The following is a 22,170-nucleotide window of genomic DNA, read 5'->3' as shown; positions in this document are numbered from 1 at the left end:
TTCCAGAGTTCGTAGAGTCAACCTACTGGCACCTCATGTGTCAGTTGACACGCTGCTTATAAAGGGAAGTGCATCTCTTCCACATTTATAAACTCTATCCACTGCAATCATACTGAGCTAAAACTTGAACTCCTATCTCCCCACATACACATTAACAGGTCTCTGATACGTCTCCAGCATTTATTTCTTCTAATAATCTTCTGCTTCCTTCAGTACAGCCTCAATCAAGAGGGAAGATCATCATGTAAGGAGGAAACATTTTGTTCCAACATTTTCTCAGACACCATCTGCACTCTCTAGTGGGTTTGAACCCTCATCCACTCCCACTGTTACAACATTTACAGAATCAAATTATGATGACTGCTTTTGGTTGATAGTGAATCAACATCCTAACAACTAGCTACAGCAGGACATAGCTTCTGAACTCTGAAACATTCCAAACCATCACTTAACTTGACAAAAAGCATCTAACTTAGCTTTCCAACAAACTGCTTTAAAAAAAAAAAAAAAAAACTTTTTTTTTTTTTCCCCTTACCTGTCCCAAAGATCAATATTTTCTTTTCATTTTTCAATCCAGCTGTTTTCACCTTCTGATGGGTTCTACTTACTTTTTGCTACACCCAAGTAATTCATACAGAGGAAATTGCAAGCTGCTTTATTTAGACAAAGCCAACCATATCATTAGCCTACAACAAGAATGGATCTTTTGTACCCCCAACTGTACAGCCAGATCATCTTTCCCTCTAGAACTTCATGTCCTCGATATCAAGAAAGTAAGTTACACAAAACATCTGTGATTTACGTAACCACCACACCCCCTGACACATGAGCCTGAACTTCAGACAAGCAGAATGTTGTTTTCCACCTCTACATATTTACCCTGGACACAGAAAAGATAAAACCAGTTCAGAATAATAATTCAAGTCTTTTGCTGAGTTTGCCTTAAGTACAAAAAAAACTTGATTACAATTTGGACCTTGATCTTTTACTGTTTTTTTTTCAATGGTAGACTACATCGAGTCCAATCAGGGTAATAAAAATCCACCTAACACTCATGACACAGCCTACTGATACCAGTTAACTCTTGCATCTGCAGATTTTACCAGCATTCAGTACAGAAATGAAAATCAAGTTCCTTGCAATAAATGCAATTACACCAAAGAACTGAAAAATCCCTCTCCAAATTGGAGCCAAGTTGCAATGCACTAAAGGACTGATTTAGAAAAAAAAAACAAAAAAAACCAGAAATGAAATATCTGATTCTGCAACTTACCTTACAGCTCTTTCTCTTAGAATGCAGGATATCAGCACACTGGATGAGACAGAAAACTACACCTGTATCCAACAAACTTTTACTTTACTTCAGCAACCATGCAGTTAAAACTGAAGATACTTAGGCACAGAGGGGGATTGGATTAGACATAAAGAAAAACTTTTTCTCTCAGTGGTCAGGTACTGGAATGGCTGCCCAGGGAGGTGGTGGAGTTGCTGCCCCTGGCAGTGTTCAAGAGACATCTGGATGAGGAGCTATGAGACATGATTTAGTGGCTTGTGGTAGCAATGGCAATGGGAGGACAATTGGACTAAGATGATCTTGTAGGTCCTTTCCAACCTTGTGATTCTATGATTTTACAATTCTACATCACAGCCTGATGGTTAAAGGTTTCCTAGTAGAAAGACTGAAGTCAGGCACTGGGTGGTGCATTTTAGCAGTGGAGACAGTGGGTCACCCTCACTGGCGTAGATTTTTATAAGCGTGGCAGGCAGGCTCTTGCTCATCACTGTCGTGTTTCAACTATGTCGAAAAAGTGTTTGTTAGAGCAAAATTTCAGCTACAAAACAGCTGTTACTGTGCTCTTCCTATCTGTTGTAGTTTCTACAAAAAGAAATAGGAGACACTACTTTCAGAGTGACTAATTACAAGCAAGGCTATCAGTGCTGTTCTCAGCACGACGACTTGGAATTACTAAAATCCATTCAAAGTTAACTGATAGAATTTCATTAGACTAATACAGATTCGACTTCAGTCTAATTCAAAGTTTTAAATACTTAATCCGAACTTCTTCATCAAAAAATAAAATAAAATAAAAAGATCTACCTCCATCTCTGGAAACTAAGTCGTACAGATGCATCCAAGTCCACTCAGTAAAATTACCTTTTATTTCACAAATGCTAATTGCTAATAAACAAATCAGAAGTTTAGACTGAGTCACTGAAACTTGTTTCAAAGACTTGGAGAAACGGACTTGATGAAATTTTTTTTTGTCACTTCAACCCTTATTTCCTCTGTTTTGAAAAAAAAAAGAAAGTAGCAATGAAAATATAACTTTAACCTTACAGTTATAACTTCTTGAAGCCACACAATCTTTGCATAAAAATCAATAAACGTTAGTGTAAAAACAAAACAAAACAGAAAACCCCGTTAATCTAGAAATTATTATGAAACTCTTTTTCACATTTATGTGATTCTTGAATCATCAGTATCCCGCTTAGAAAGCTTTCTCAGATTATCACATTTTGCACAGACTATACAGTATTCTTGGATTCAGTCCAGATTTGAAGAGAACTTCCTCATTGCTTTTATGAAAAGTACGCTCATTTTAGACAAACAATTGACAATTGAAAGCAACCTTGCAAAGCTTTCAGATGGCTGATGAGACATAGAAGAAAATTAACTTCTGTGTTGAACAGCATTTTAAAGCGTGCTAGCAGATACACAGGAAACTGGACACAGTAATTACAAACCTTTCAATCCAACTGCATCTTTGGAAAAGTCAGACTTTAAATATCATATTAGCTTACAACTTTTTAAATACATTTGGTTATATCTGCTGGTACACAGATCCTCCTTATTGCTTTGAAACACACAATGTTATAATTGAAACTTAGATGCTTATCTCAAGTTCTTAGGTGCCAAAATTAAAAATAGCAAATAGAAGATGGTAGAAACAAAGGCATATGGTTCATTTATAAAAACATTTATAGGGTACTCAAATATTTATTTATATTTACTGGGAACTCTTATTTATTCCTCTTGAGTACAAAAAGACAAGACTACTGAAATGCTATACAAGATCATCCTGAACAACTGTTCTCAAATGATACGAGCAGAGGATCTTACATATCATTAAATTATTTCTGGAATCAAATTTCTCATCTTGAGCAAGAAATTTCCTAATATTAAAGTTCATAAATCCATTAATGTTCTAAGCATAGATACTTTAGTACAATCCTCTTTTAAAAGGTTGAAGCTGGAGCAGTTAAGGCAACCTACCGTAAGTGTTTTAAAATCCAGCACACAGCTTCTAATCATCAAGGTGCCTGGCAGTTATTTGTTCAGAGAGCTGCTTCTTGAAACCTTCATCCACACCATCCTTCCACCTGACACAATACTGAACACTTTATACACATTACTTCAGTGTTCCAGGCTTTTTGGAGGTGTGAAGGGAGGCAGAGCCTAACATAAAGCTAGTAGCTCCACAAGGAACTCTTCAGATGGGAAAACATGCTACCCAGCAACTCACAGATGTTAACTTTACCATATGTTAAGACTTCCACAGACTGCCAACAGTCTCCTTCTAAAGAACTCTCAGCAACTGTAAATGTAAGCACACTATAAAACACTGTTACTGCATTCTGCGCTCTGACAGTGTTCTCACATTCACTGTTGCCAAAAGCAAATTATTTTTTCTGTCATGGAAGTTCACTGATTCATAAGAACTTTAAAAAAAAAAAAAAAAAAGCTTTCTAAACACATCAACCATTTTGAAATCAACCATTTCATTTTGAAGCTGTGGCAAACAAAATTTCACTCTAACATGTAAGTGGTTTTCATTCAACATTAAAAAGTATATGTCTTACTAAAAATGACTAGTGCTGCCTATCTACAGTTGTCCAGCTAATAATTTGGGGTATCAGAAGGGACCATTATTTATTGCATTATAAAATTTCAAAGAAAAAATCCTGCACAGCACGTAAACTGTTCTACTCAAGAAACTTTCCCAAGCATATCCTACAAAGAAGATAGCAGAACTCAGCTTCCGCATGCAGGTGTGTTTAACAATCACCATGCCATCTTTTCCTTCTTGCTTGCTCTCACTTCTCTTCAGAGGATGCTTAAAGAAGTGGAGGAAAAAAAAAAAATCAGAAAGTATGCCTCAGGTTTTTAATGTGAAATATAAGTCAATTTATTTATGATGATAGCCATCAGAAGACCATACTCCTAGATGTAAAATACTTTTTCTTCTTTGAAAAAAGGAAAATCAATACACATTACTACAACCACAGATGCTGTGGTTTTTCTGCCTCTCCCTCCTTACATAAGTCCATACTGATGACAGAGCCAGTTCAAAAAAAAGTCTAATCACTATCTAAATTAACAGGGTTGTAGTCAGGGTCATCTTCTTCATCCTCCAACTCTAAATCATCCATTTCTTGGAATAAAGATTCATCAACCTCCACACTGTTTCCAGCTACAAAAAAGAAAAGAAGTATTACAAGAAGAGAAAAAAAGTACCTGAACAACAAAATACAGTCTCTGAACACAAAGAGTACAAAGCGTGTGTATGCACATTTTATATATATACACATATACACACCACACACACATGCAATAAGGAACATCAGATCATATACAATTATCCTTTAAATTTTCTCCATGAGGAAAACTGAAAGGCAGACAACTAATTCAGAGAGGCACTGATATGTTAAAATAAATAAATAAATTTAGATTTAGATTTGAAAAGCAAGCTGAAGCCTTCTATGCTGTCACACTTTCTTCTAAAATAGATGAAGCTTAGGAGTAAAACTTCAGAACCACTACTACTTTATTTGCATGTATCAATAGCGACATCTTCTGGCCACTGAACAAGGTTCTGTTTTTCATTGCCTTTGAAGGAGACCTTTCTAAACTGCTTCCATCTACACAACATCATTAGACTGTAGCAGCTGCAAAAATTAGAGTTATTTAATAACAACTTCAATTTAAAATTACAACACTAATCTGTGCAGGAGTTTTTAAATAATGGACAGCGACAGGATTAAAAGTTAGCATTAAAAGTTATGTTCCCATAACTTAAGAATAGAGCCCAAATACAAACATGGAGGCTACTCTTCTTTTGAGGAAGAAAAACCCATCTTCACTTTAAGCACTTTCGGAGGAAGGCAAAATTAAGCATGTCCTCCAACTAGAAGAAACAACTTCTTCATGACTGCCATTTCAAGTTTATATTCACTGATGCTCAGAACTTCATCGTTCTTCTGCATGTGTGGTTTCTGCAATACTATGAGATAATGTTGCTACAGTAAAAAACTGCCTTAACTCACAATCAGTCTTTTGAGCTAGGACAAAAAAGGAGGTATAGAAATAAAATAAATAATATGTGACTGTGAGTGGATTTATTTATCTCTAACAGTTTAACAGCTTTTGGCACAGGCTTACAAAATTTTCAGCTACGATCAGGGAATTTTTTCAGTAAATAAACTAACCTGTACAAAACCATAAAAAGGAACTGCGTTGCACAAAGGCAAGCAATGTTTAATTTGATGCACAAGATGTTTGTTATTGATGTTGATCTTCAGGGAGAAGAAAACAGAACTTCAAAAACTTTAAATGGAAAGGAACTTTTTTTTCTGGGGAGAATAAAATTGCTTTTGTTCAATCTCCAAAATTGTACTTTTCAGAAATGCTTTCCAATTAAAAGTGATACTGACATAAGATTTTAGTCAGAATTAAAATACTGACTTTGCTTAGGAATGTTTACGTGTTTTAAGCCACTTCTTTCAGATGCAGAAACAAACAGAAATTTACCTTCCTCCAAGAACTGGATGTCAGATGTATCAAGGTTGTGATCCATTTCAAACAGTTGTTTCCCTAGAAGTTAAAAAGTATATATTTCAAAATGCTGTTTGGCTATGTAACAAGTTAAGGCAACAATAGTTAGCAGGCTATCTTAGGCTATACAGATTATAGTATGTTTGAAATGTGGCTGGGAAAATTTACACCGTCAGTTTCACAGTCTTTATTCAGTCCTCCTCTTGTATTCTACAATAAATCTTTGGGAACTGGACAGATTAAGCTATCTCCTTCATATGAAAATCAAGTGGATGTACAAACCAGTCACCAGGTCCTACTGTGAAGGAAACACCACGCAATAAAAAGTAAAGCCTTTCTAATTGGGAGGTGGGGAAAGAAAAGTTCAAGACATTCCACAAGCCTTTCCATCTACATTTGCATTTGCTTTTTTTAATCTTCTATCAGAAAGACTGTTTGACACTTTGGGTAAAACATTCAAAGACATCTTTTTCTTCTACTGGAGTACCCCATAAAATCTGAAAATAAGTCTTTTTTACTTTTGTAAGGTGTAAACTTATATGTATATACATCTAGTTATATACATATGTATAAACTAGACTATTAAGGAGAAAAACAGCATGCTAACAATTTCAAGAACAAAAAAACTAGAAGTCTGATTTCTACTTACTCTTTTCAGATGCCCAAACACATTCCAATCATAAGGAAATCAAGTACTCTACAGATTTCACTGGACTTACTACCATTAAGACTTCTATCAAGTTTGATCAAAACCAGCCAAAGGTTTCAAAAGCCTTCAGAACAGAAGAGGGACGTAACAGCGAATGCAGTGGAACTGTCATGTCACAGCCTGAATCAGTAATTGAGCACCAGGTAAGATGATGTGGCAAACTCAGGGAGCTCATGTTGCTTGCAAGCAACACACCTGAATGAAAAGGTGGAGCCTGGATCCATCCCTCCTCATCCTCATTAGCAGCCAAGTGAGCAGTATCTCTCTGGTTAGAGACTGCACTCCTTGAGCCATCACTGCTTGTTGACAGGGATGAACCAATTTTTGTTCTTTGTTCCCTGCTATTGCTCTGTAGTGCTTGTATCCCATTAGAAGGTACTGTATACATACTGTGAATAGCCTCCTTTCGCCATTCAGCGATACCACACAATCGTATCAGTTTTGTTTTCTGATGTAATCAGGTTAAAAAGTGGATTTATCATCACAGGAGAACCAAAGTTAAGCTGTAGTGTCTGGAGAATGCTATTTAAGACTTATTTTTGCATACAGGCTCTCTTAAAATAATTTCTTCTACATTTTTTTTCCAGTGGATAGAGTTTGGATTCTGCTGGATTGGGATCTACAGACAACACATCCTAGAACTATAATTACAATAGCTTTTCTCCAAAATACTATAGGAAAACTATCATTCTCACTAATCATCATAAGCTTATAAGTTGCATCCCCTAGACAGCCACTGTGTTGCTTCAGTTCATCTGCAACATCCCAAACTCCTACATGCCTTCGAATAATTTTAAGTCATGGCATGATCCAATACAAATAAGGCCAAATCACCACACTGCTCAGTGTAGATTCTTTCTGTTGTTTAATAATCCCCAGCTACTTATGCTAGAACAATGCTCATCAGCTGGAGCTCAAAGCAATAGACTGCCTGGCATAAAACCAAAAGCTTGAATACACAGCTTAGGAACCTTTATGACTTCACTTGAAATCTTGACTCACTCAGCTTTCTATTTAGCCCACCAAAGAGCTCAAGAAGACTTGGAGAAACATGAACAACAATAATTTAATATTGCATTAAAATCTGTTTACCATTATTATCTTTCAAAGTAAGAATTATTTTTAAGGCTTATCATGATAATCTGAGAACACCGCAAAAGCTTCAGGTACAGTTTTTAATCATACCACTTAATTTATTTTTGCCCGCTTGTTCTTCTTCTTTCATCTTTTTTCTTTTTATTTCTAAGAGTTCCGCATCAAACTTTGCTTTCCAGTTCAGGAAATTCTCGATTGTAACAGGAGTGCCATGAAAGCGTTGCTGAAAAAAAAAAACAACAGAAAACAAATATGATCAATTAGCAAAACTAGGAGTGAAGATGAGCATTCTCTTCCTTACTTACATTGCAGCATCTCAGAAGCATTTGCTTGCTGTGAGGCATTCTCAGAAATTAACTCTAACCCCAAGCACATACAAAGAACACATTCTTGCTTGTTTCTATTCTCCCCATGGGTCTCTCCCTTCAGAGAGCTGCAGACAGGTGGAAATTATAGAAAAACACCAAGTAATACATTTGAACCTACTGTGCAAAAGCTTGTAACATATCAATAATAAAGGTTATGCTTAAGTAGCAGCACTTATCAACTCCTACATGCAATCTAGACTGAAACTTTCTATAAAAAAAATACATTAACTGTTCTCTGTTACTGACAGACAAAAAGGGTTGGCAGGGATTTTTTTTTCCTACTATTTCAGAAATACCAAATATTTCATGTTTCATCACCCTCTAGCTACTCAAGAAAGCACATGATCAGTAGTTAATGCAGCATGTCCCATGGATAGAATAATTATTCCACGCTGATTGATGAAAAGTACCTGCGCAGGGAGGACAAATCCTGAAGACTAGTCCTTACTGCTTCTGCTCCACCAAGGAAGACACACATCCTCAGAACAAGAGCAGTCTGTGCACAGCACTACATAGTCTATCCTTTTTCACTTCCTGTTTCAAATAAGAAACTGACTACAGAGACTTTGTTTTCACTTGGGAAAAATATCCCTGCCCCAGTCTTAGGAAGTAATGCTGGAGGGGGGTGTGAACACGCAACAGATATGTTAAAAGATTGCTTTAGAAAGTGAGGGGAAAAATAAATAAAGACCTCTGAAGTGCAATGAACTACCTGGTGGCCTTTAAGAAGTAACTACATCAACTTCGGGCTACATGTTACTCTCCTACTACAGCTCAGAGTTGCTCTTGCATCAAGCCCATGCATCAAGAAAAGTTAAATCTTTAGTTAGAAAAAATATTTTACATACTTTTTCCTCTTCTTCGGCTTCTCTTTCTTTCTGTTTCTTTTCCTCCTCTCTTCGTGTTTTTATTTGATCCACTATTTCATTTAATTTCTCCTGTACTGCAGACACTAGAGTGAAGATCATTACCATTCCCAAATTTTCTTCTGCCTACAACACAAACAAGGCAAACTCAAGCAGAAGAACCCTATATCTTCAGAAGCTCAATACATATATCTTTTCAGAAAGCAGAATTGTGTACATACACACAGATAACACAGCTGAAGCACTCTACATTCATTTCAAAGTTCACTGTAAAATCCAAGTCATTTGGCCAGATAAACAAGTTAAAGTCACTCTCAAATGAATGGGTAAGCAGATAAACATTGATGATGATAATAATATCATCAACATATTCTAGACACCAGGGGAATTTCTTCATGGATAAAAAAAAAAAAAATCTACAGTAGTTTGTAAAAACTACAAGTTCATAAAATTTAGATTTTAAGAAACCAAGAGACACTCAGAAACTGCCTTCTACATAATTCCTTAATCCCTTACTCCCTTACATATGTTCCTTCCAGGTGGGACAAAATCAAAAATCACCAGCTGCTGGAATAAAGGTGTAAAATGTAAACTAAAAAGAGAATGACTGAAGAACACTTTACAGCCATTTAAGGCAGATAAGATTGGTCAAGAAATATTTAAGTCAACAAGAATGTTTCCTCTTCATACCTTCACAATGCACTGTCACTGACACCAAGGGTCAAAGAGTATTTTTTCTTGATCCAAAATAGTTATGTTATTGAAATGTAGCCTTTTCTTTTTTTTGCTTCTTTCCAAATAAAACTGAACTGAATTAGCTTCACAAATACTATTTATGCACTGTTAAATGAATTCATTTTGAGATAGAAATGCTAAGAGGGGAAGCTGTAGAACCCTTCCACTTCCTTATTCTACATGTGCACACTGAATTAGCTCTGTATTTTACATTAACATCATTTATACCACTAATGCCATTTACCAAATTCAAATCTCAAAGTCAGCCCTTACAGTATGGAAGTTATTTCAAATCAGTAGGTCATCTCTCAGAAAACAACCGAATTAAGGAATAAATTCTGACTAAATCAAGTGATATCAAGATAAATTGAAATATTCCATTTTACTTACCTGCTGTTCCAACAGGTTTATTATGCCTGTGACATCATTATCTTCAAGATTCTCCTGAGAGACAATTTCATAAAGGGGAGTTTCATCAGGATATTTTTCTCTGTAGGTAAACTTAAGGGTTGTTTGGACATCTACAAAACAAAAAAAAAAAATACACATTACAGTGATTACCTTACAGAATTGTAATTGCACATTTTTCTATTGCATCAACAGCTTAAGTATCTTAAGATAGGAAAAGAACTTGTCTTAAAGGAACAGTCATCTTACACACACATTACATCTTACAAAACAAATTTAAATATAATGCAATATAATACCACTAAGACTGAAGTTAACCCTTACATAAGCTATTCCAGACTATTTATGTCTGAGAAGACTTTAGAAAGACTGGAAATTTTTCTGTGGTACAGTGGGTACCAGAGTGGTGACCTCTTTTCCCTGACATCCCACTTAATGCTGGAGAAAATGAAGCAAGAGTCCTAACAACCAAACCTTGAGAGAATCTCAGCATATTACTGCTTTAAATTCTGCATACCTGGTTGGAGCAACAACCAGTGTGGTAGTTAACAGCTCCACACACAGCATATGACAAAAACATAAATGCCCATTAGACATTAATAAGCAAAGAGGAAAACTGCCTAAGGAACACACAGTCAATCTGATGTTACTGAGAGCTAGACCTGCAAGGAAATAAGGCCAGAAAGAACTACATTCCTTCCTTTCATGCATCTTGACAGAATACCAGGCAGGAACCTTCCCCTTCAGTTCATGACTCACAGTTCTGGCAGCCCAATTCTCCCTTTAACACACACTTGCTCCACACAGGGCTTACTCCTTTGAAACAGAAGGAGGTGGCAGCAGTTTCTTTCCTCTAACTCATGAACACAGAATAACAAATATATATATATAAACTTGAAAGTTAATATACAGGAAGGGAGATTATTCTATTTAAGACATAATGAACTTACTTTCATCATTTTCACCTGCTTCCGATGTCACAGTAATTGTGAAAGTTGTTGGCTTTTCTGACAACACTGTTAAAAAAAGAGAAAAAAAGATATACGTTAAATCAGACAACTACTTTACATAATTAAAACTGAATTTCTCTAGGACTAGTAAGGTATACAGGCCTCTTGATACAGTGTTTAAGCCTTTAAAATTCATTAAAAGGTGCTTTCCAGTTAACTGCTGCTTTCCATGTGATGTGATGTTTGAAGTTCTTGCTGAATGACAGCAATAGCAAGAAGTTAGCAAGAGTGCAGACATACCTACCACTAAGTGACTTGAACTAGTAAAGCAAATATAAGCAGAAAGGTCCCAAAGCCAGTTCACTTTATTGTGCTAGATAGGTACAATGGGTGCCCAGTCCATTTCTGACCCTAGACATCTTTACAGTATATTTATTCCTATCACTGTATTTAGGGCGGAAGTGGAAAATGATTCTTAAAAAAAAAGAGATGGATGATGCTTTCCTTCAAGAGTTCTGGAAATAACCTAGAAAAGGGGGGTGAATTTTAAATAGTCAATACAAAAAATTAAATCCATGAGCAACCATACTCACCCGCAAAAGCAAAGTAAGGCTTTGTTTATTGCCCACCTGTGAAGGAGGCAGCTAAAAAACAGACAGTGGCTCCTAATAGACCAAAAAAAAAAAAAAATGGTAAATCCATGTTCTGCTGTCATGGACTGGATGGTTTTACCTCCCTGCTCAAGCATTAGCTACAGGTGAAATCCCTGATTGAGGATTGTTCTGTACCACTGCTGTAAGTTATAACCAATCTAGTATATGTGATCTAACACTGTTAACTGAATTTTGCCCAACTGCTAACGTACCACCACTACAGCCTTTTGTGCTCCCTCTTCTTTATGGGCATGAGCGCATTATTACTCGGGCAAACAACAAATCAGAATAAACACTCGACTACACGAAAGCGTATTAGTCACTGACTCAGCATCCTCAGCTACAGGACACCGGTCCACGTTGCTTTAAAGTAAAAATGAAGAACCAGAAGCGTTTCCAGACTAAAGCAATAAACAAACGCAGCGGGTAAATGGCAGAGCGAAGTTAGCGCGGATGAGGCGAGCAGATACTGCGCAGGTAAGAAGGAGAGAACGTGCAGAAATCTCGCGCACGAAGCCTTCGATTGCAGCCCGCCGGGTGCTGGACACCGAGAGCGCATCCTGCACACGGACTGCCCTAATCCTGGAACTGAGGCACCCCGGCACCACACCCACAGCCGGCACGGCACGCTTAAGGACCCCGAACACTCCACGCTCCACTCAACCTTCACCCTGAGAAAGCCATAAGAAAAGGGGCGGCAGGCAGCGCCCCGTAGCCGGCCGGGCCTCCATCGCCTCGCCGCGGCTCACCAGTGAACGAGTCCGGGTAGATGGACTCCAGGGCCTCCAGCTCGTTGCGCTGCTCCTCGCTATAGTCCGTCATCGCCGCCAACGGCCATGGGCCGCGCACACCGCATGCGCGCCGCCCGCCGGCATCGGCTGGCAGCGCCTAGCGCCGGCCGCGCGACTCGCTCGGCAGTAGATGGCTTTGGGCTGGGGGCGGTGCTCAGCACGGGGGTCGTTGTGCTCGTCTCTTGTTTAGCTTGAATCCGCTCTCCTTGCGCTGCGCTCTGAAGCGGCAGCAGTTGAGGAGCTGCGGTTCAGCCTTTGCTGCGTGGACACCTGTGGACTCTACCCGGAGAGTTCAGCATATGCACAGCTACTTTAAAAAGACATTGCTCCTCTTCGGTCGATGTCGTTCTTCGGCTGGAAACCTGTAGGGGTCAGCAGGCTGAAGGGTATTCACAAGTTGCTTTAGGAAGTACAAGGTGGGGCTCTGGGGGCAGCCGACTGACATCCCAGAGTGAAATTGGAAGTTCCTCTAGTGTGGTGGTAGCGCAGGTTGGAGTTAGAAAGCACCAAAAGACATCTCAGGGGTTTTCCCAGTTACACCACACAGACGGCAGAGTTGCGTGAGCACAGAACTGGAGAAATCAAAGGCACACTATCACCCCGTGTGGGCTTCCTACAAGGGTGGGTTTAAGGGTTAATCAGCACAAGACACCAACTGGCACTTGTTACATAGCACTGTTTAAGGTGCATCCACCACTGACAGTTCTCCCTCATATTTCTACAGCACTGAGGTTACAGGAAGCTTTTGTTATAGAAATAATCATTTTCAGTCTGAGTGAGCAAACTGCAGTCCTAAACTGATTTTGGGTAAGATGACACCAGTGTTAGCAGACATGGGCAGTTCAGTGCCTTGGGGATTTTTCTCTAGCTTCAAACTCTTTAGGAGGCGGTGCCTTATTTCATTACCAATTCATGACATATTTCAGGAGCAGAGAAATGAAGGGAAATGCGCCATAATCCATAATACTACAGCTGTATTTAATGCTATGGATTAACATATCCCAAAAAGACAATATTATGCATTTTAGCAGGCTGAATTCACAATGACAGATAAAGTTTGTTATTTAGATTAAAAAAAAAAAACTCTAAAAAACAGAGGAAAAAACAGCAATTGGGACAAAGCTAGAGAACATTAAGATTCATTTTAAAATTAGTTTCACTACAATTATGAGATAGCTCAATTTGTCTTTTTACAAATTCTTCATCATTTCATAGTGGCACTGTAAAACAAGGTACAAAATAGAAAAAAAAAAAATCACAACAGGTAGCAGCTAGTTTTTGTTACTCCAATCAGAGAGGCAGGAGAAACTTTCTGAAAACATACAGCTGCTTTGTGTATCTGATTGTGCATAGTGTTCCATCATCCAAAAAAAAAAAAAAAACCAACAAAAAAAACCCCACGAAAACAACAAAAATCACAAACCAAAACCAAACACCAATGAATCTAAAGTGAAATCAGAGATTGTATTCCCTAACAGATGCTTTGCTTCCTAAGCCGATCATACATACCATGCAGTTCTATTAATAGAAACTTTAGGATTCAAGTGAGACTTGAGATTTGTAAAATTTTCAGTGATGAAAATTGCATTATTCCAGTTACTCAGCATATTCAGCTTTTTCAAGTCCATGTTTAGAAGTTTCTCAAAGGAAGAGCAAACACACTTGAACAAGACCTGCTTTTTAGCATGCTCTCAACTCCTGTATTTTCTAAGGGAAAGTGCTACATGTGTTTTTCCTATTTTAAGACTGTTCTTTTGTTGTTGGTTTTAATAAAATGACAAAAAATAACCAAAAAACAACAAACAACACCCCCGTAGGTAGCATCCTATATCCTAGCCTATAGTTAGGTAGCACACAGTCCATACGCTGCAAGGCAATTCAGGAAGCAATGATGACAGCAATGACTGTGGGCACAATAGTATGACTGAATTTTAACATTTTCAAAGGCAAAGCAAATTTAACTTCAGAAGGATATTTCCCCACATAGTAGGCCAGCTTACCTGTAAAGTCTGACACATTTTGAAGTACGTACAATAGGAATAGGAAATAGACCTTGCTACTGCTTCCACTCAAGAAGCGCTCAAATTCAAGTTTCCACATGTGAAGTGTCCTTTTTGCTTTTTTGTTTTTGTTTTTGTTTCCCCCTCCCCTTCCTTACCCCCTCCGCCCCATAACTGCTATATGATTCACCCCTCCTTTTCTTGTGCATCTCAATTCTGTTAAAAGTATCAAGTGCCCTGAAAGTTTTCAAACCACTTTATCTGGACTCAGCCTTGGTTGAGGAGGTGTTTTATCCACATAGGAGAAAGTGGAAGAGGAAAAATAAAGTATTTCTACTGGAGGTCATTAAGACAAAGCTAGATATCTGCTTCTACTTAATACAGAGTGGATCAGGCTCATAGGATCTAATCACTCAGAATCTACTATTAAAGATTTTTTAACAAGAGGGAGGAGAAAGCATTTGAGCATAGCTTTCTTACCCAGTGAAACTCATCCCTTTTGCAGAACTGTTAGAGAAAGTGAAGCTGCAGCTTGAAACAGCCCACCCCAGTCAGGTGGGGCCTCTGACCTCTGCATCCCACAGGAGTCATACACCATCAGGAGCAGTGTATAAGTATCTGAAGGACTACATTAACAAAGTATTTATTCATGCCCTTTATGTAATAAGGTATCAGAAAGCTCCACCACAGTTCAGGTCTAAAGCAGAGCTAGACACTCCTGATTTTTCCACAAGGTGTCGGCAGGGGCTCAGAACCTAACAGCTAAGTTATGGTCAGGGGTCTTCATCAAGCTTCAGATATTTTCTGTCTGCCGAGTCCTTGAGTGCCCAGTCATGGAGGAGACTGTAGTCGTAATGCTCCTCATCCACTAATTTTAGGAAGGCCAGTCCAGAGATAGCTTGCCACTCCCTGAGTGATGGGATACGGATTTCATTTATATTTTCATTTCCCGGGACAAATCCAAAGAACTTCTTTACATGCTTCATGGCATAAAGCTTGGAGTGCTGGTCTGTTGCTTCATCAAAGAGCTCCTGCTCATTACGGACATAGCTGGTCCAGTACCTGAAGTGCAGGAAGCTGAGCGGGGAGAAGCAGCTTGCCAGGCAGTAAGACAGGAAGACAGTGATGACAACCACAGCAATCAGAAGCCAGCCAGCCACCTTCCAAAAGCAAACAAACAAGATCAGAGCTGAAAAAACCCATAGTGGTATTTTCTGGGCATAAAAAATAGAAATCTAAGACAATCTTTACTTGCTTTTCCCAAATAAGGAGGCTAGCAGAGGATAAGCATGGCTTGTACCTATTGCCATCGCACCCAGTCCCTGACTACTGCAGACAGCTGAAATTCATTTCTTCCATCAAGTTTAAGGAAGACCTGATGAATAACTTAAGGATGTTTGCCCTACAGCTACTATTGTGAATCTGCAACATAGAAACCCTCTAATTCCTAGCCCAAGTTACCTTATTTACCATATTTACGATCAATTTTCCTTGAAGTAATAATGTTAACATTCTCCCTAGTTCTAGCTGGAATATTATCTAGTTGGAATATTAACTTCCAGACTCAAGTCTGATCCCCAAAAAAACCAACCAAACAAAAAACCAGCAACAACAGGACTTTGGTTTATATGGAGCTCTCACAGTCTGCACCCCTTAATCACATTTCTTGTGCTTGAGTTCAAGAAGCTTCCTGCCCTTCAGTGGCTCTTGAACTTCTGTTTGTCTTACTTGCTGGTGCTTCTCAAGACACAAACATGCATTTTCCAGTAGCAAGGGTTAGAAGTGACATTTATGTACTGGATTTTCAATTCCACCTATGGGAACAAGTCAGGCTCCACAAAACACAAAAGAGATTTAGCAATCAAGGCAGAAGACATTGATCCTGTTCTGTCGTCACCCTTTGCCTTCTCAATAAACTGCGGTGTCATTGCTAAATCTGCAGACAACAGCTTTCACAGCAGAAACAAAACGGATTACTCACCTGTGACTGGTACCGGAGCAGGAGGATCACTTCATCTCTTGCCCTGCTCAGCTCTGGTGGAACTAGCTGGCTGCATGGAAATGCAGCCAAAATCCTCTGGCGTTCACTAATAGTCACGTTAGGAATATCTCCATAGTAATACAAAGAGACATATTCACTCACAGCACACACATAGTAGGAGCCGTTTATCAAAGTGACTGCTAGCCATGTCACTGGAGCAACCAGTGCTCTCCCAGTGATGCTGCACAGTACAAAGCAGGTCAGTTTGCACTGTAGTAACTGATTCCACGTGCTCTCTGTTAGAAGAGGAGACCTCTTGCCTGTAACCAGCCTCCAGGTCTGGTTGTTCAGAGCATAGCCAATAACCAAAAGAATCAATGCAGGAACACCCAGGAAGGCCAACCCATAGATGAGGTTCTGCCCCACATGACAAGGACAACTGAACGTAAAGAAAGAGAAGAGTTGCTGCCCACCAATTGTCAGTATTGCAATTATAGCATTAGCAATAACAACCTCTTTGCCTTTCAGAAAGGTTAGCCACTTTGGAAGGAAAGTCATTTTAGGTTTCACTGTTTACCAGATAGATTCTCTTGCATTAAGTCCCTACTAGCTTTCAGATATAGATAACTGATATTAATGGTAGACTAGAACAGAAACAAGCCAATCCCAATAGTTTAAAATACAAAACAACAACTAAAAAAATTCTAATACAACAACAGGAAGCCTGCTAGTCTTTCTTCTCTAATTAGCTCCTGATTGCTCAATAAGAGATATAGCCTTGTTTACTAGCTTTTATCTACTTGAAGATATTCAGTCATGTGTTTTAGCTGATCCAATAAATTTCTCTCAGCAGTTTGAGGACATTCATCATTTAGGGAACTGTGAGCTCTGCCAGCTGATTGCTAATTGGCTGAAGCTACCAATCAGTTCTCACTGCCTGTTCTCCATCAGCAGCAAATTAATATCTATCCTGCCAGGGTAAATTGGTCAGCTGTTTTCCAATCAATGGTAATTAGCAGAAGCATAGCATGAGGTTAGAAAAAAGAAATACTGAAAAAAGGGTAAAATGGATTGTTTTCAACTATTCTGCATTAAAAAAAACCGAACAAACTTTGCCTTGCTAAGTGGACTGATGATAAAAGAAAAAGCAGCAGAGATATTTTAAAATGCTTCAACATTAAAATAAAAATGGAAAATATTCAATAAGCTGCACAAAGTTGAGAATCCCAATTCTGTTCACATTTAATAGTAATTCTGCTTGTGTTTCAATTTTCTTTCCCAGTATACAAGATGTGGTTAGCTGCTGGACCTTGAGGATTTTAGCGTGTCACTTGCAGGGGCAAGAAGCTACCATGTCTCATTTACTGGAAGTACTGAACAATCCTTTACGCTATCTCCTTCAGAAAGATTTTATTTAGCAATCTATAATCTGCTATAGTCTGTCAAGTCATCTTCAGATGAACTTGTGGTAATAGCTAGCATTTATATAGTATGTTCACAATTTCCATTTTTCAGATTTATGTATTTATCATTAATCCCATGCTGTGGACTGAGATAGATAGAAATTAGACATTTTCACAGCTGGTTTCTAAATAGTGAAATGAATTATCTGGGCTCTTAGCACCTCTTACAAATCAAGCCTTAAATGCAGGTTTGTTTAAAACATGTCACTGGTGATTATTTTGTTCAGGTTGCACTTTGTCTAGGGTCTTGCTGTCTGGCAGTTCTGTCCATTGTATACTCCAGTCCAATTTGGTACTGAATATGCAAGTACTTGTGGGGATTTAGGTTCTGAGAAGTCTAACTGCCTGTAATACAAAGATTTTGACCAAGAACAGGAAGAAGATCCATACAGGCTATGAGGAAAGTTGTATAGATGATCATATGCAGCTTGCTTGTGCTTGGCAGCATGATAGAGTCTGACAGCCTCCTCAATCCCCATGAGGAGGAGTTGCTAATAATAACTTCCAGCATAAAATGTAGTTTTAGCACCCATGATATCTGCATGAATTACAGAAATACTCTTGTTGCCACAGTGATGGATTTCCTGTTTTCAAGGCAAGACCCTATTCCCTTAGTGCATTTTTGGGGTGGACATCTGATTATCTAATATACAAATGAGGTCCTTGCTGACATTTGGCTCACAAAACTGTGTGACACCATTACACAAAACTTAAAGTAATAGAGATATATGATTAAACATTTAGCAGCACTTTGCCTCTGCTTTTCTGGACTCTGTTGATACGTTCTTGGCATTTTGGGCAGTGTAGTACCATAACAAATTCAGTACTTTCTGAATTCTTTTCAGAAACACAATATTTTCTGTACTTTTTTTTTTTCAAATTAGTGATATTTTATTTTGTCAAAATTTATACCCTTCAGGTCCAGTAGAAAAAACTTGTGTGGTTCTCACAGAATTGTCTTGAAGTTGTGTTTTATAACATTCTTTAATTTTACATCAGTTCATTTTCAAATTTCCAATAATTGCTACTAAACTCTCTTTAAACTCTCTTTTGGAACACATTTTATTTACAGGAAAGCAAGGTTTCCCACACAACATTTGTTTACTCCAGAAGAACATTAGATGTGAAACTGAAGAAGTGAACAATACTGAAATATTCATAGTCAGCCTAAGGCTGTTGAGTGATGCAATTTATATAATCAATTAAACAACTTTGTAAAGCCACTTTTTTTTTTTTTTTTTTTTTTTTTTAATGTTTTCTTTCATGTTGTGCTGGAAAAAACCCTGCTGGGTCATCCTATTGTGGAGCAAATTACAGTGTCGGATCCAATTGAGTTTGAGTGGCACATCAAACCTTTGAGTAGTCATCTTTGCAGAGGAACCTGGTGTCTTGAGTAGACATCTCTTCTCTTTCTCTGATTCTCAGGAGGAGTTAGGACTCAATGCAGTCCAAGATACCACAACTTCAGGTGACACCCAGCTCACCTTTGAGGCAAAGAGATGCTTGAAGCTGATGCCTGAGGCAAGTAGCAATACATGGGCAAAGCTTTGTCATGTTCTAGCTTGTCATTTTGCGGGATTCTCTGTCAGCTAAAATTCACTGCCAGGAATCTCAACAAAATCAGGTGCTTCTTCTGAAGACGTGAAAACTGTTGGGCTGTGTAGGCTAACAAAGCAATTTCTGTCAACTCATACTCAAAATTCTCAGATAGAGCACCACGGAAAAATGGCAGCAATGGCATTGCTTTCTTCTGAAACATGGCCGAAGCAGCAGCCACACTGGCAAATGCACTCAGTTGTGATGAGTGAGACATGCTCAAATGCATTGATTGTTTTTATGTAGCTCCAAATACCACATCACCTACCTTCTCAAAGTTTGAAATCAAATTTATGTGCAAAATATTTAACACAACATTTATCTGGTTGAAGACAAAGAGCAAAAAAAAAAAAAAAAAAAAAAAAAAGCCCAGCCCAATATTGCACAGATTTGGACCTGTCTTTGGTAGGAAATGTGTTCTTATTTTGGTTCAAATAACTTTTTAAGATGCACCACTGATCTTTATACTGCTCTGCACTCTGGAATATTTCTGTCTGGGAGAAAGACACTGGACTATTGAGGAAATCACACACTTAGCTCCAGAGGTTTCAGCTTTGCCGTAACAGCCAATCTACTGTATGAGGCAGAGACCTGGCACCCATGTTTATGCATGCATTTGAACTTCAGGAGTTTGTGTGTATTTATTTCCAGTTAAATGGGAAGGGAGGGAATTGTTATGGCACTCAAGCAATGTGCCTCACACCAAGTTCTTGGGGTGGAAGGCAAAAATCCTCTCCTGACAAATGCAAAAGGGAGGTAGAGGGTCATACTGACTTCCACACTATTCAAATTACCTTGGATATATTCTGATAAGTCTGTGCTAAGTCTTAAAAAAACAGCTGCCAGGTATGTGCCAGTCTTTATACTTTACATGGGGATGCAAAATTAGACAGCAGTTAAAAATCGTGAGGTAGTTTTCTCCAGATTCTGAAGACATGCTTTCAATCCACCATTGACTCAACTCTCTGGAATAATTTAATTTCAAGTTTATTCGGACACAGCATTGAGCTTCATTTTCTGTAGTGTGTGCAACCTTTCAAAACATAACATATGCTCTCTAATACATCTCATTATCTGTGAGAAGTTACAGATGTACCTGTATGCATGTATCACATATTTCACTTTCTGCTCTGCAGTGTTCCTTCATGATTTTAGTATTAATAATGTAGGCTAAAATAATTCATCCTTATACTCAGAACTGGATAAATAAAATGGTGTTCACTTATGGGCAGCCTTAAGTGCTTTGTGATGGTTTCACTGCAGATAATTTATGCTAATGATAATCTTTTAGGGCTGTTTTTTTAAACGCTATGCAGTACATTTTCCTACAGAATGTGGAACATCTCTTGCAATAAGAGACGTGCTCGATGCTTGTGGCCAGTTGGAGACAATCTGGGAAACAAATCCATCTCAGACTCCATTTAGAAATGCAAGTGATTATCTAGAGAATTTTAATGCTGACTTTTATAATTTACTTACAATTAGATATGGAAAGTACCTACAATATTTTCACTTAGAAAATGGAGTCAGCTTTTACAGGGTAAGAAAAGTGCCTAGAAAAAATGGTACATACAGTTGTCAACACCATCTTGTTCTGGGTAAAATGAAAGCTGCTAGAATGGCTGTGTTTCAAAGGAGAGGCTAAAAAATGACTTATATTTGTCCTAATTTTTGTTGTTGGCTTATGTCATTATTTGAAACTACCATTAAAAAAAAAAAAAAAAAAGAATTAATCCCACTTACCCCAAATGAGCTTTCTGTGCATCTGGAGTAATACATACCTGCACTTTTACCCTAGCTCTACATCTACAAGTGAATTAGAATCTCATAACTGCATGACATTCAGATCAGGCTGCATATTTTTACCAGATTAATTTCTAAATTCACTAGTGACTGTAGAGTAGATATGTGCCAAACCCGAACTAACAAAAAAAGGGGAAATTTACCTTAGGTGAAAACAGGAGAAGAAAGCCAAACCTTCCTGGATGCTTGTAATGGAGATGTTTACATGCAGAGGTAATAGCAAGCTAAGAATGATATAAAATCCACTAGAAACACTGGTAATGAAAGTGCCATTTGCCCAAACTGGCAGCTGTTGCATGTATTCAGCTTACTGCTTTGCAAATCTGGGTGCTCTAGCTCCATCCCACCAGCTCTGCATCCTCAGAACCACAGTGACAGTATCACTTGTAACCTGTGTCACTCCTGCCTAGGCAGACATTAGCTCACTAGACTAAAGATGTCACAGCTGGTAGAGGACTATTGTTCCTGAAGTTGAAAATGATGAATTTTTAATTACCTTGTTTATCATTATCATATAATTATGATTTTACTCTTTGAGGGAAGAGGGAATGTTTCCTAGCTGTCCAAACACCAAAACCTGTCACAAGCGACAGGATGAACTGAAACCTAAAAAAAAATAAGACCTACACATCTCTTGGGGCCGCCCAGTTTGTCTTCCTGTAGCTGTTTGCTGTGTATTTGATGACAATCCATTCTCACAGATGGAGCAGTTTATATTGTGTACAGGGTCTGCCAGACTCATTCCTCCCTAAGGGAGGGAGAATAGGAGGAGCATCAGAAGCACTACAGACTGCAGTGAGCATATCTCATGCAAAAGGCAGAAGAGAAGAAAAGAGGGACGTTTAGGAGAGGGAACAAGAAAATGCTGTTTGAGGAAGAAACAGTATAACCTGACACATACGTCAAGCTTTACACAAGC

General features: G+C 38.3%; 2 protein-coding genes across 2 annotated transcripts; both read right to left on the bottom strand.

Annotated features, from left to right (window-relative positions):
• Positions 1-2,982: 2,982 nt before the first annotated feature.
• RWDD1 (RWD domain containing 1) lies at positions 2,983-12,482 on the bottom strand. Its single transcript, XM_042816193.1, has 7 exons — positions 12,367-12,482; positions 10,965-11,030; positions 9,997-10,127; positions 8,854-8,997; positions 7,728-7,860; positions 5,810-5,872; positions 2,983-4,472 (listed from the first exon to the last, which is right to left on the bottom strand). The coding sequence occupies exons 1-7, from the start codon at positions 12,437-12,439 to the stop codon at positions 4,360-4,362; spliced, it is 723 nt and encodes a 240-aa protein (XP_042672127.1). The 5' UTR covers positions 12,440-12,482; the 3' UTR covers positions 2,983-4,359.
• Positions 12,483-15,181: 2,699 nt separating this feature from the next.
• Positions 15,182-16,947, bottom strand: CALHM4 (calcium homeostasis modulator family member 4). Its single transcript, XM_042814802.1, has 2 exons — positions 16,390-16,947; positions 15,182-15,568 (listed from the first exon to the last, which is right to left on the bottom strand). The coding sequence occupies exons 1-2, from the start codon at positions 16,945-16,947 to the stop codon at positions 15,182-15,184; spliced, it is 945 nt and encodes a 314-aa protein (XP_042670736.1).
• Between the last annotated feature and the right edge of the window lie 5,223 nt (positions 16,948-22,170).

The sequence above is a fragment of the Centrocercus urophasianus genome, unplaced genomic scaffold, assembly GCF_019232065.1.
Source record: "Centrocercus urophasianus isolate 14NV4802_14NV808 unplaced genomic scaffold, USGS_Curo_1.0 seq_10, whole genome shotgun sequence".
Taxonomy (NCBI): Eukaryota; Metazoa; Chordata; class Aves; order Galliformes; family Phasianidae; genus Centrocercus; species Centrocercus urophasianus.
This window is presented reverse-complemented; position numbering and strand designations above follow the sequence as displayed.

Excerpts from the sequence above, each read along its gene's own strand:
- CALHM4 (XM_042814802.1), bottom strand. The coding sequence starts at position 16,947 with ATGACTTTCCTTCCAAAGTGGCTAACCTTTCTGAAAGGCAAAGAGGTT. Across the intron at positions 15,569-16,389 it reads TGCTCCGGTACCAGTCACAG|GTGGCTGGCTGGCTTCTGAT; the intron begins GTGAGTAATCCG and ends TGCTTTTGGAAG.
- RWDD1 (XM_042816193.1), bottom strand. The coding sequence starts at position 12,439 with ATGACGGACTATAGCGAGGAGCAGCGCAACGAGCTGGAGGCCCTGGAG. Across the intron at positions 10,128-10,964 it reads AGCAGGTGAAAATGATGAAA|ATGTCCAAACAACCCTTAAG; the intron begins GTAAGTTCATTA and ends TTTGTTTTGTAG. Across the intron at positions 7,861-8,853 it reads AAGCCGAAGAAGAGGAAAAA|CAACGCTTTCATGGCACTCC; the intron begins GTATGTAAAATA and ends TTTTTTTTTCAG.